Source organism: Triticum dicoccoides, chromosome 7B (genome assembly GCF_002162155.2).
Source record: "Triticum dicoccoides isolate Atlit2015 ecotype Zavitan chromosome 7B, WEW_v2.0, whole genome shotgun sequence".
Lineage (NCBI taxonomy): Eukaryota > Viridiplantae > Streptophyta > Magnoliopsida > Poales > Poaceae > Triticum > Triticum dicoccoides.
In genome coordinates, this window is record NC_041393.1 from 465,388,820 (window position 1) to 465,401,646 (window position 12,827).

Sequence of the window (12,827 nt, forward strand, 5' to 3'; positions counted from 1 at the left end):
GCGGTTTTCAGTAAGGTATTTTCTGCAAGCACTGAAATTGTAGGTAACAGATAGTTTTGTGATAAGATAATTTGTAACGGGTAACAAGCAATGAAAGTAAATAAAGTGCAGCAAGGTGGCCCAATATTTTTTGTAGCAAAGGACAAGCCTGGACAATTTCTTATAATGAGAAAAGCGCTCCCGAGGACACATGAGAATTATCGTCAAGCTAGTTTCATCACGCTCATATGATTCGCGTTCATTAATTTGATAATTTGATATGTGGGTGGACCGGTGCTCGGGTACTGCCCTTTTCTTGGACAAGCATCCCACTTATGATTAACCCCTATTGCAAGCATTCACAACTACAAAAGAAGTATTAAGGTAAACCTAACCATAACATGAAACTAGTGGATCCAAATCAGCCCCTTACGAAGCAAGGCATAAACTAGGGTTTAAGCTTCTGTCACTCTAGCAACCCATCATTTACTTATTACTTCCCAATGCCTTCCTCTAGGCCCAAATAATGATGAAGTGTCATGTAGTCGACCTTCACATAACACCACTAGAGGAGAGACAACATACATCTCATCAAAATATCAAATGAATACCAAATTCACATGACTACTAATAGCAAGACCTCACCCATATCCTCAGGAATAAACGTAACTACTCACAAAGCATATTCATGTTCATGATCAGAGGAGTATTAATATGCATTAAGGATCTGAACATATGATCTTCCACCAAATAAACCAATTAGCATCAACTACAAGGAGTAATCAACACTACTAGCAACCCACAGGTATCAATTTGTGGTTTTGGATACAAGATTGGATACAAGAGATGAACAAGGGTTTGAGAGGAGATGGTGCTGGTGAAGATGTTGATGGAGATTAACCCCCTCTCGGTGAGAGGATCATTGGTGATGACGATGGTGATGATTTCCCCCTCCCGGAGGGAAGTTTCCCCGGCAGAACAGCTCCACCGGAGCCCTAGATTGGTTCCGCCAAGGTTCCGCCTCGTGGCGGCGGAGTTTCGTCCCGTAAGCTTGCTTATAATTTTTTTCCAGGGTAAGAGGCTTCATATAGCAGAAGATTGGCACCGGAGGGTCACCAGGAGGCCCACGAGACAGGGGGCGCGCCCCCCACCCTCGTGGCCAGGGTGTGGGCCCCCTGTGGTACTTTCTTTGCTCAATAATTCTTATTAATTCCAAAATTGATTTTCGTGGAGTTTTGAGACTTTTGGAGCTGTGCAGAATAGGTTTCCAATATTTGCTCTTTTTCCAGCTAGAATCCCAGCCGCCGACATGCTCCCTCTTCATGATAAACCTTGTAAAATAAGATAGAATAGCCATAAGTATTGTGACATAACGTGTAATAACAGCCCATAATGCAATAAATATCGATATAAAAGCATGGTGCAAAATGGGTGTATCACGCACAGGGATGTTTGGTGGAGTGGCGGCGGTCAAATTGTAGCGGCAACACATGCGTGGCTTTGATGGTGGTGCTGTGAGCACCTGGTCTCGAGCTCTGGGGCGAAAGCCTAAGGTCAGACCCGAGTGGTCATACCTGGCAATGACGATGTTTTCTATGTCGTTACCTTGTTGGAGGCATTGCTCGGATATGTTCAGGCTATTATTCAGGGTGAAAACTTTGATTCTGGCCTTTGTGGTTGGATCCGGTGAATGCGGCGCTTAAGTGTCGCTTCCTTTCTAAAGGCGTTGCTGTTGAAGATCATCGGCCTCCATGTGATGTCAATGGTTGGTGCGGATATGGTCTCAGTTGTATTTTGTCGATTGCTGATCTGATCTCTTTGGAGCTTTTTACTTTTACTTTTTCTTTTTTTCATGCCTATGCATAGCTTTTGGTCTTGTGACCTTGCTAGTTGTTGGCATGTTTATGTGTGTGTTGAATTAGCTATGTGCATCCTAATTATGCAGAGGTCGGATGTGTGCTTATATTGTATCTTCTCGATGCTTCATTTGAGTCAATAAAATTCATTCTTTATCAAAAAACTAGTGGCTGGGGCGCACCCTTCGTGCGCCGCCTGAGCGGAAGCTCTGGTACCAGCTAAATGGCACCCCTTCCACTTTCCTTTTTAGTGACATTTGCAACAGAACAAAACTTGAGATGGAACACATGTAGCTAGATAATCACGTTGTAGACAAAGCCGATCAGTAGCGATCTTTGAGGTTACATGCACGAGTTCAAGCTGAGCTAAACATGACTAACATAAATGCATAGCTGTAAATGTACTCCCTCATATGAACAGCTCTCATGGACGGTACGTCGAGACAGACAGTGAGACAAAAATTTCTAAACCCAAACATCCACAAAATGAAATCATCTGGTGATGATAATGAATGATAACCACTGGACTTTACTGCAGAGACCCAACAAGCCAAGATTCCTCGACTAAAATTCTAAATCGCAAGAGAATCATAGCAAGCCTATGATCTTAACTACAACCCTGGAGTGCTTTGCTCCTTTCTCTGAATTACAAACTTTAGCAGTCAGAAGCGTTTGCATCTGCAAATTAGCAAACAAAGATATAAATCATTGAATCGATTTAACTGTGGCCGGCAATTTGAGCCTCCTTAGTCTGGCATTTGAGAAAAAAAGGAGTGCGATACGAGAATATATATAGCCAATAGGTATAGCAGCTCGGTTGAAAATCACAAAATAGGAACTATAATGCTATAATTTGCAATACATAGCATATAATGCTATAAATTAAGATACCAGATTTGGTTATTCCATGTTAAGATACAAAGTTTTTTCTAATTCATGTGACCCCTTGAAAATCTAATAGTGACTCTCATATTCTATCTGCCTTAAACCTCTACAGATTTCTAGAAATGCAGTTGCACATGTAAATAAACCCAATGATATTCATTACTGTCATGAAACCACGTCCTTGGTGTCATTTCACATCTCTCAACAAAATAGACATAACCAAACCCAACAAGGAACTACTCATTTGGATCCCTTGAGCTATTTGGCCAGGTAGTTAGGTTAGGTGCTGCTTGGTTCAAAACAAACATGCATGACATCAATAAAAAATATTGTCGATATTTACCGTGCCCAGTGAATCAGCTCCAAGGTTAGAGAAGTTGGTGCTACAGCAAACTTCAGTGCCTTCAGAAACAACAAGTTGCCTCTTAACAATTTCATCAACCTTCTCCACTGTACCTTGTTTTGCCTGTTGGCATATATATTTAGAAAGAAGAACTTGTGAGCTGTGAAAGACTTCCAAAATTGTAGCAAGCAACTATAGGAATGTGACACTGTTTAGTGGACGATACAGTTGCTCCAGAGAACAGAGACATGAGCATACATGTACGCAAGGATCAAACAAAACGCAAGGATGACAAAGCAAAACCAAGATGAGGACGAACTGAGAGAACCAGACACATCATGACAGCAAAGAGGGCACATATAGCCCTACCGTGCACGTATACCTAAAATCAAAACTATGTAACAGTTGCACAAGGTCAGATTGGAGCTCACGTTATTGTCCTTAGTTTCATTGGACCAGATCCAAATCTTGAACTGGTTTCCATGCCACTCCACCTTGTTGCCCTTCTGGTTAGCACTCCGTGTTGTAAGCCTGTGGAAAACACATAAGGATAAAGATTCACAAAACACATATAATTGAAAAGGAACAATTCGTACATGCCTTGTTCCAGCCCCTAATAAGATACCGGTAGTTTAGTATTATTCTCTGACCATCGAAACAGAGCTAAATTAATTCAACACACAATATATCAACTCATTTCTATGTGAATTCAGTCTCTTTGACCACTCTAAGAGCTACTCTGCATGGGGGGAATTTGGCAATGTTATTAGTAAGAAATCGTAATAGGCTATCAACTCTAATTATTCAGGTGACAAATCCAAAAGTAGCAAAGAAGGCAATAATAAATATGCTCCATATAGCTTAGTTTCAACTTTCAATCACATGAAGAAAAAAGACACCATAGACAGAGGCGAAGCAACCTATATTGATGAGCAATAGGAAACCATCAACCTAAAAAATTGCACGGGTTTGTACTGATATTCGAGATGTTTCCCAGGATTAGCTTTCCCAAGAGTAGCACATAAGCAACATGTTGTTCAGTAACAGCCCGCGCCAAATTGGAAATGGACGACAACAAGTTTTATAAGGAAAAGGCTGCATTTGTTTTGTGTTTTACGTCAGGTGCAATGCCAATGAAAGTGAAGTATTATTTTTGAAAGAACTTTGTGTGCTTACCACGAATGATGTAGTCGCAGGGGTCATCTTCGACCTGCTGTCCTTGTGAGTAAGAAATGCAAATAACTGGGAGTAAGCTAAGATGAAAAGAAATAAAGGAGAGCACCAGGTAACAAAGAACAGTTTCTAATTTAGCTAGTACTATATCAGCAAATTAAACGGAAATAGAGAATTAAAAGAGGGTGTATCCATATGGGCAGACATTCAAAAAATTGCATGGATGTACTAATTGAAGCATTGTGTTAAGTGATTTCTGAGGGAAAGGCTAGTTGATAGCGACTGATTGTAGATAAGATGGTTTATAGTTGAAAGCAAGAGATGCATGCATTTTAGTGTTTGTAATGGGTATGACCATATGTCAAGTTCAATAGTGGTCGAGTTAATTGGGTATGCAACTAAAGAAACAGATCACAATAAAGCAGCAATATTTCATACATCATTCTAATCTGGAAACTAAGATTCGTCAGGATAACACAATTAATGCAGCGAACAATATTCTTCAGAGAAGTACATCCACAGTAAACATAGATGGCTGATGCTGTCGAAATAACCTACTAACATATATCATCCCTATGAGAAAAAACGGCTAAGCAGGGATTAATCGGAAGAAGCGATGAATGGAAGTAGATAAGAACAATGATCAAGTGGCCTAAATGAAGCGTGAGAGAATCGATGAAATAAATTCTGGAGGCGAAGAGGTAAAAACAGGCCCTAACTTAGAAGAATAGAGGCATAATTTTAGGTAATCAAACTAATAATTCCCAAGTGAAAAACCTAAAACAGGCCCTAACTTAGAAGAATAGAGACATAATTTTAGGTAATCAAACTAATAATTCCCAAGTGAAAAAACTAAAACAAGCAGCGAGCCTAAAGAGCATAGACGGCAAAGAAGAATGTTGACTGACAGAGTGCAACAGTAGCTGCTGATGGGAAACCCGCAACCACCAGATACGATGACCTAATGAATCAAAAAGAGTAACAGATAATGCATCAAAATGAATCTAGCCAGATCCGAGCACATTAGACGAGCCTAGGTGTGTGAATCGAAAACAAAGTGTGCAGATCTTTGATAATGAAAGTGAAGGTTAATAATCTGAACTTTAATAGTATGAACTTTGTTACAGTTTAGCCCAGGGAGACACGCTTTATTCCTAAGAAAGGAACTACTCGGTGATCTGAATGTTGTGATCGATGTGACGATGAGAACGGAATTTAAATTCTGTGCCTCATGGATTGTGCCACCGTTCAGTGCGGCTCGCGGTGCCGTAGCGTCCTCATCTCGGTAGTGCGTGCATTTCGAAACGAGAATGTGATCTATTCTAGAACCATAACTGAATTCTTCAGCTCCAACTGTTTGATTAAAGCAAGTATAAACTCCCTCCATGCATAAAACAAACGCAAGAGCATACGGTACATCGTTAGCATGTAATTATCATGGAGTCCACTATAGGTGTAATAATCGTATGTAACTGTAAAGTCGATCCCAACTGAACATTTTTCCTGCTCTCACAGCCTACTACATGAGCAAATTACTAACTTTTTTATTTAGCTTTTTAAAGATGGAAACCAGCATTGATGCGTGCAAAGTTCTAAGACATTGTTTAACCAATAGTGAAATATGTACTTACACTGTTGGTATGGAGTAATACGTTATAACAAAGTTACAAAATTATGAGAATAATAAGTCAGAGTAGCACATAGTTGGCAAGTAAAAAACAGGAGCCGCAATACCTTTCAGGTATTTTGATCTGAAAGCATCAAATAAGGGACCTCCATGTTCTCTCAACATCGATCTCAGCCACTCACGAAACCTTGAATCAGAAAAAGAACAATAAACCAACTATCATCATTCCTGAGTGATTCCATGATTAGATTTACTTCTAAGAGAGCAGACTAATGCATTTATCAAAGTCGGAAAGCCTAATAAAAACATTAGTTTGAATCCTGACTGTAAATGGCTGTTATCAACAATTTTCTAGTTTTCTTACTTGGGTCGTAGTCTTCATACATCACGGTGAAATTACAGAAGATATAAACAGGTACCATAAAGAGCGCAGACTAATGCATTCATCACAAGTGGAAACCTTAGCAGATACCGTTAGTTTGAAACTTTTGTATGGAATTTAGTATGCAGCCTCACTGTAAATGCACCAGCTGCAGCAAACACTGCCTACACCCTTTGGCTTCCTTCACCAGCTAGAAAAAACATACCCTGCCTATCAAGCAACGTTGCCCGGTGTTGAGTTGCAATCTGATCCTCTTGAACAGTCTCCTCATGCTGCTCCAGGCAATAATATTATCATCACTCAGCTCTATGAAACGTACTATTGTCATTGTGTGGCCTGAAATAGTAAAAATGTGTGAGCAATGATTAATAAAGAGTGGCGCAGGAACAAAAAGAGCTGAAGCTATATCCATCGAACTGGATCAAACTGTGCGCACAGATCGCTAGATAAACCATGTCAAAAACAGTAAGGAGAAAAGCTGAAAAGGTATGCTGATGGTTATGTATTTAAAAACTGAGTATACCACAAAATTTGTACTGAATGTGTTGATATGGTATTTTTCCAGATAGAATATGTTATTTTTTGTATTAAATAGAAAACCTTGTGCTTATATGTTATTTTTTCGGTATACCACAAAATTGTATTGAATATGTAAGTCAAAACAAGACCATGATGGTTTATCAATAAAAATGAAACCATACACAGATGACACCAAGAAATTGCTTCCATTAGACACATTCCATAAACTTAGTATTCTGTAAGTCAACACTACTGTAAGTTGTCTGCTGAATCGTGAACTTATGCCTCTTTAAGAGTTGATATACTAACACCATATCAACAATACAGCTACATCTAAGTAATCAACTGTTAATTTTGCCTTGGATAGCCTCTACAAGTAACAAACTCTCTTTATTTAATACACACGAAATCTCTTCATTTAGTAGACGTGGTAAAGTACAAAATGGTGAAAGTACTATTGATGACAAATTTACTAACATTATCATCATGCAGCCAGTCATAAACATCACATATATTTAAGGGTACCCTATATTTTAGCAAAACTCTAACATCTGGGATGGTTCATACATGTTAGCTGAGTTTATTATTGATTCATTTACTGAACTTCACACTATAGTCGCAAAATCTCAGGGTCCTGAGTTTTCTGCAAGATTTGTTCAGAAATACAACAAGCAAAGGCGAGCCTAGTTGGCAGAGAAAACTTTGCTTGCAGTTTAGAAGAGCAGCATGTTCGTTCATCACTAAATGTTTACTTTTTGTGTATGTCTTTAGCCAAGTAATTCGGCTGAAAGTTGTGATTAGCCTAGACAATCATATTTACATTTCACTACCACCACCAATGCAGGATCTCTGTTTTACTCTTCAACGTAAGAATGGCACTGTGGTAAGTCAAAACCAGATCATGATGGTTTATCAATAAAAATGAAACCATACGCAAATGAAAGAAAACACCTAGCTGATTTATCTTGCAATTTGTAGGAACAGAGAGACGTGAAAAACTGTAACCACTTTTTTGGAGCTGGTGTCTGAATCCTGAACATGTCAATCCATCCCCAATGACCCAAAATGTAAGTTTTTTCTTTGCAAAGTAGCGCAAGAACGTGTAAAAAAATACATATACGGCGATAGCAAGTAACAACATGGACACATAAGCAATACCTCTGAGCGCATCGGCCATGAGAAAAATCTGTAAACTGTAGGGCGAAGGCTCTTCTGTCGCAGGCGCGCTGGAGGACGGCATCCCACATCGCCGGAGAGCACGGATATCTCGCTCGGGGTCGCGATGTCAATGCGTTGAACAGATGGTGCAGATGGGAAGGAGGAGTTCCAGCCATCTCATCCACTGCGACGCAGCGCCGCCCCTCCAGCCACCGCGACCATGGAACGCCACGTCGTCCTCGTCCAGCTTCCCCTACTTCTTCAGGGGCCCTGTAGCAGCATCACCCTGCATCTGCACCCCCACCTCATCCCCGTCCTCAGCGAGCTTTGGATCGCCGCAGACGGCGTCGTGGGGAATGTCCAGCGCGACCATGAGCTGGAACCGGAGGCGAAACACGATCTGGTCCTCGTCGTCGGCGCACCCGATACTCCTGTGAAACAAATTGGTCAGCACATGAATAATACAATGTTAATCAGGCAAAGACAAAGAAAGGAAAAGGAAATGAGACAGAGGGGAAAAGGACATCGCAAAGATAAAATCAAAGAAAGAAACAGCCAACAAGCAACCGAAACAGCCCAAGAAAAATCCAAAGGAGCTATAGTCGAAGAAGAAGAAGAAGAAACCAAAAAGATGAATAGGAGATGTGAACCAAACAAAAACTTAAACGCAGGGGGATCAAATACAAGGACTCGATTGGGCTCGTAGTGACGGAGGCTCTCTACATCTCTGTCATCTAACTTGATTTGCGATCTGACCAAGAACACAGAATTTAAATGTGGCACCAATCAAAAGGCAGACCTTTTTAACAGCTTGATTAATTATGCATCCATGCAACTGATTACTGAATGCTACACACCTCAACCAAGCAGTGATAAAACAGGAAGTTTGGTTCAACAAGCAAATAGCAGTTCGATCAAGCAACAAGCTGCTTATTATTGCTTGAAAAACAACAGGAATGGACTTCAGCGATCTGTTCGACAGAGAAATATCTGTTCAGTCGATCTTTGTGACCATCAACAAGCCAGCAGACAAATCCAATATGTGACCCCAAACCCACCTCATCCAACAACCAGACTGAGGTAGGAGTTGAGCCCACGCCAAGCACCTGGTGGATAAATCGCCGCGAAGCCCCCCGAATCGTGAGCAGTGAACTCCAGACGGAACACTGATAATTGGGGATCGAAAAGCAGCGGCATTCCTTTGCCTCACCAACCAATCAAACCTCTCACCGTCATTTTCTTGGCTCACGGGACCAGTGAGGCCGAAGCCCAAACCCTCGCGGATGGGATGCTTCTCCATCCACTTCGGCACCCCGGCGTACTCACTACCACCGTTGGGTGCTTCTCCACCAGCCACCGATAGGGACTCCAGGATGAGCTTCAGGCCGGCAGGCACGCAGTCGACCTGGCCGACTCCGGTCAGCAGCGGCAACCTTCAGTGTGCGCAAGGTTGACGACGGGGATGCGTGCTCTGAGGACGACCTCCTTCGGGTGCTGCTCCTCCTCCTCCTCGCCTCCATACGCAACTTGACCGGCGGCGCGGGCGCGCTAGCCCTCTTCTGCGGCGAGGCTAACGTGGGCGAGGGGACCTAGCGGCGTGGGAGTTCCGGACGGGAGATGGAGAGAGCACGAGCGGGGAAGGCGGCGGCAGCTGCGGTAACCCTAGCCCTAGGAGTTGGAGGAGAGGGGCGATGTCGCGCTGAGCGTAAGGGGAAAGGGCTCGCTGCCCAGTCCGGCGCACACGAAATCGAGTTTTTTTTTCTTCGTTTGGCACAGTAAAATCGGAACAGGTGGATAGCACGAGGATGCGCTCTTTGCGCGACTGTTAATGGGTTTAATGTACGTACTTTTTACTTAAAAAAATAACATGTGCAAAATGGGCAGTGGCTGCAGCTCATTTATGGACAGAAGAGTTTAGGTTAAAATACATTAAGCTCTGGGGCCGTTTCTGTCATCGATTGTTGAAGTGGCTAGCGGGAGCAGCGCGCAATCGTCAGGTTGCTTGTTCGATTTTTCATGTTATTTCTAGCAGGGTATCAAGTTTTAGAACTTGTTTGGCGTATTTTTTTTAGTTCAGACACTAAAACGAACATCCTTAATAAGTTCAAGCATCATCAGTGTATTTACTTTTAAAATAAAATATTTTTTTCTTAAGCATCACTGTTATCTCTATAGTGAAGGGTCTAATTAAGCACCGATACTTAAAGAAAAACTAATTTATTCTCTGCGCACAGAAGGCCTTATACAAGCCTAAAACAAACAAAAAGCGAAAGGCCCACGGAGAGCCAAAAGAAAATAGAAACTGTTAGCAGAGAACTGGTCAGAAGATCATGACTTGTAGAAGGAAAATACAGACAGTTAGCGAAGACCATATGATAAAATTCAGACTTCATATTTAAAAGTCAAATTGGTCGATTTTCTCACCATTTGGACTCAGAACAACTTGCCGACTTGTATCCAGTGCAGTAGTGCTGGACAGTAATATGACGCTAGAAAATCTCGCACGTCACTATCAGACCAGCAACTTCTTCTACTTCCTCCGATCCATGTTACAAAGTTACACTAAGTCTGCGACAAGTAATATGGGTCGGAGGGAGTACTATTTTCCAATCAAATGAGCACAAGATTATTTCAACTGCAGCAATACTACTTAATGAAACACTGAAGCAAACATTTGCCCAAAATGTCCTCGTTTGACAAATGGCGAACGCCGTTGGCCATTGACCTAGTGACACATACGCATGCCGGAGGTGATGGCGAGCACTATAGCAGCAGTCGCCGCGTGCAGGCCCGTCGATGAAGGACAACGGCATTGGTCATGCGGAGCACTACTAAACCCTCTGCCAAGAACCATTCCTTATTAGATCATCAACCAGAAGATTCCATTAGTCAAATCATTCAGACGTCGGGCAAGCTGGCAGAATCCGTCGGGGCTGCACAGACCATTATTCATTTCTACGTGCCTACATGCGCACCAGAACCTCCCCTGTCCGAGCTGGAAATGAAAATTCTCATCATCTTATAGTATAAAGCTAGACCGGCGCCCTCTGAATTCTCTACCAGCTCGAAGTCGTCGATCGCGCGCACGCATCAGTTGGCTGTCCACAGGCAAGGAGGAGATGGGGATGTCGATGCGGGCTCTCCTCGCCGTCGTTGCCTTCGCGGCGGTGCTGAGGCCCGGGCTCGTCGGCGCCAACTTCGCCGACCTGTGCGACATCACGTGGGAGCCGCAGAACGCCGCGATGACGGACGGAGGGGAGCACCTCACGCTCTCCCTCGTCAGCAACATCTCAGGTAACACACATCGTATCTCTCTCAGCAACTTTTTACATGTCAAAATGCTCTTTTGCTTGCTGAATTATGTTCCGTACGCTTTTGGCGTACTCTCGGAAAAAAAAAATGCTCCTTTGCTTGCTGAATTCCATTCCGTACGTGCATGGCGATCCCGATGATCATTGCTGTTTTGGATTGTGGGTTTCATCAGGCAGTATGCTCCGGACCAAGAAGACGTTCATCTACGGCAGCATCTCCACCTTGATCAAACTGGTCAAGGGCAACTCGGCCGGCACCGTCACCACCTACTACGTACGTCAGTTAATTAACGACTCGTGTGACACTATCTGACGGACTACATTTCACGGATAACTGACCATGTGAAACTAATTACGATGGACAGACGTCGTCGGTGGGCGACGACCACGACGAGATCGACTTCGAGTTCCTGGGCAACGAGACGGGCCAGCCCTACACCATCCACACCAACGTGTTCGCCGATGGCGTGGGCGCCAAGGAGGTGCAGTTCTACCCCTGGTTCGACCCCACCGACGACTTCCACAACTACACCATCTTATGGAACCCCTCCATGATCGTGTAAGCAGCCCATGCATGCATCCTTGTACCTCTGCTGCCTGATTACATGCAGAATCAACGGAGTCTAACTTCCATGGATCGACTCTCCGCGTGCATGCAGGTGGTTTGTGGACAGCATCCCTATCCGCGTGTTCCGCAACTACGCGAGCAAGGGCGTGCCATTCCCGACGAAGCGGCCGATGTACGGCTTCTCCAGCATCTGGTCGGCAGACGACTGGGCCACGCAGGGCGGCCGCGTCAAGACGGACTGGACCAAGGCGCCCTTCGTCGCCGAGTACAACAACATGGGCCTCGACGTCTGCGAGTGCTCAGGCGCCGACGCCGAATGCGCCGCCAGATGCAACAAGGACACCCCGCCGGAGCCGTCCCAGCTCACCAAGGAGCAGATGCGCAAGCTCAGGGCCGTGCAGCTCGGCTACACCATCTACGACTACTGCGCCAAAGCCAGGGACGGCGGCAAGGGCCCCGTGCCGCCCGAGTGCGACATGGAACAGTACTGATGAGAAAATCAAGTGATACAACCATATGATCGATGATACGATGCGCGCACGTACTCCTCCCATTTTGTTCCCTTGGATGTTTGAGGGGCGTCGCGTCGAATCTCCTGATATGTTTATTCTTTTCTGTTGATGATTGTTTCTTGCGAGATTACTACGTGCATTCTGTTTTGGCCTGATCAATGATTTATAATGATCCAAAGAGGATGTTGCCTTCTCTCGAATATAAAGTTCTTCCTGTTGGGATCAGATAGTTGTAAATGGTGTGTCTTTCTTAAATGAAATGATCGCCGCTACTAAAATCAATGCTGATGTACTAGATAGCTACGTATTCCATAGAAACTTATCCATATAAATGTTCACAAAATGGTATGGCCATGTGCGACCTAGCTGAAAATGAGAAATGGGATAGCTTTGTAGCACAGTTTTTAAACTTAAACTATATTATTTTATGAAAATTTACATGTATAGGATTTGAGTGAGATTCTAATCAATATTTATAGACATTACTTTTTTACCTTTTTAAAGAGAACTGACT

At 43.3% G+C, this 12,827-nt stretch overlaps 2 protein-coding genes across 9 annotated transcripts; one reads left to right on the forward strand and one right to left on the reverse strand.

Annotated features, from left to right (window-relative positions):
• Window positions 1-2,100: 2,100 nt before the first annotated feature.
• On the reverse strand, window positions 2,101-9,652 carry LOC119340307. Of its 8 annotated transcripts, none has more exons than XM_037612203.1 (9): window positions 9,153-9,652; window positions 7,923-8,353; window positions 6,451-6,581; window positions 5,971-6,050; window positions 5,145-5,197; window positions 4,240-4,276; window positions 3,495-3,594; window positions 3,064-3,186; window positions 2,101-2,513 (listed from the first exon to the last, which is right to left on the reverse strand). In XM_037612203.1, the coding sequence occupies exons 4-9, from the start codon at window positions 6,026-6,028 to the stop codon at window positions 2,498-2,500; spliced, it is 387 nt and encodes a 128-aa protein (XP_037468100.1). In that variant the 5' UTR covers window positions 6,029-6,050; window positions 6,451-6,581; window positions 7,923-8,353; window positions 9,153-9,652; the 3' UTR covers window positions 2,101-2,497. The 8 variants fall into 8 exon arrangements, 6 of the variants coding, with proteins under 6 accessions (XP_037468100.1, XP_037468099.1, XP_037468102.1 ...); XM_037612202.1 differs by having other exon boundaries at window positions 9,029-9,652; XM_037612205.1 differs by having other exon boundaries at window positions 4,240-4,273; window positions 8,981-9,652.
• A 1,362-nt stretch (window positions 9,653-11,014) lies between these two features.
• LOC119340550 (probable xyloglucan endotransglucosylase/hydrolase protein 26) lies at window positions 11,015-12,506 on the forward strand. Its single transcript, XM_037612472.1, has 4 exons — window positions 11,015-11,216; window positions 11,407-11,507; window positions 11,599-11,792; window positions 11,893-12,506. The coding sequence occupies exons 1-4, from the start codon at window positions 11,042-11,044 to the stop codon at window positions 12,290-12,292; spliced, it is 870 nt and encodes a 289-aa protein (XP_037468369.1). The 5' UTR covers window positions 11,015-11,041; the 3' UTR covers window positions 12,293-12,506.
• The last annotated feature ends 321 nt before the right edge of the window (window positions 12,507-12,827 follow it).

Coding starts and splice junctions, on each gene's coding strand:
- LOC119340307 (XM_037612203.1), bottom strand. CDS start 6,028: ATGTTGAGAGAACATGGAGGTCCCTTATTTGATGCTTTCAGATCAAAA. Junction 4,277..5,144: donor AGCAGCTACTGTTGCACTCT/GTCAGTCAACAT, acceptor TCACAAGGACAG/CAGGTCGAAGATGACCCCTG. Junction 3,187..3,494: donor ATGAAACTAAGGACAATAAC/GTGAGCTCCAAT, acceptor ATATGCCAACAG/GCAAAACAAGGTACAGTGGA.
- LOC119340550 (XM_037612472.1), top strand. CDS start 11,042: ATGGGGATGTCGATGCGGGCTCTCCTCGCCGTCGTTGCCTTCGCGGCG. Junction 11,508..11,598: donor GCACCGTCACCACCTACTAC/GTACGTCAGTTA, acceptor TACGATGGACAG/ACGTCGTCGGTGGGCGACGA. Junction 11,793..11,892: donor TGGAACCCCTCCATGATCGT/GTAAGCAGCCCA, acceptor GCGTGCATGCAG/GTGGTTTGTGGACAGCATCC.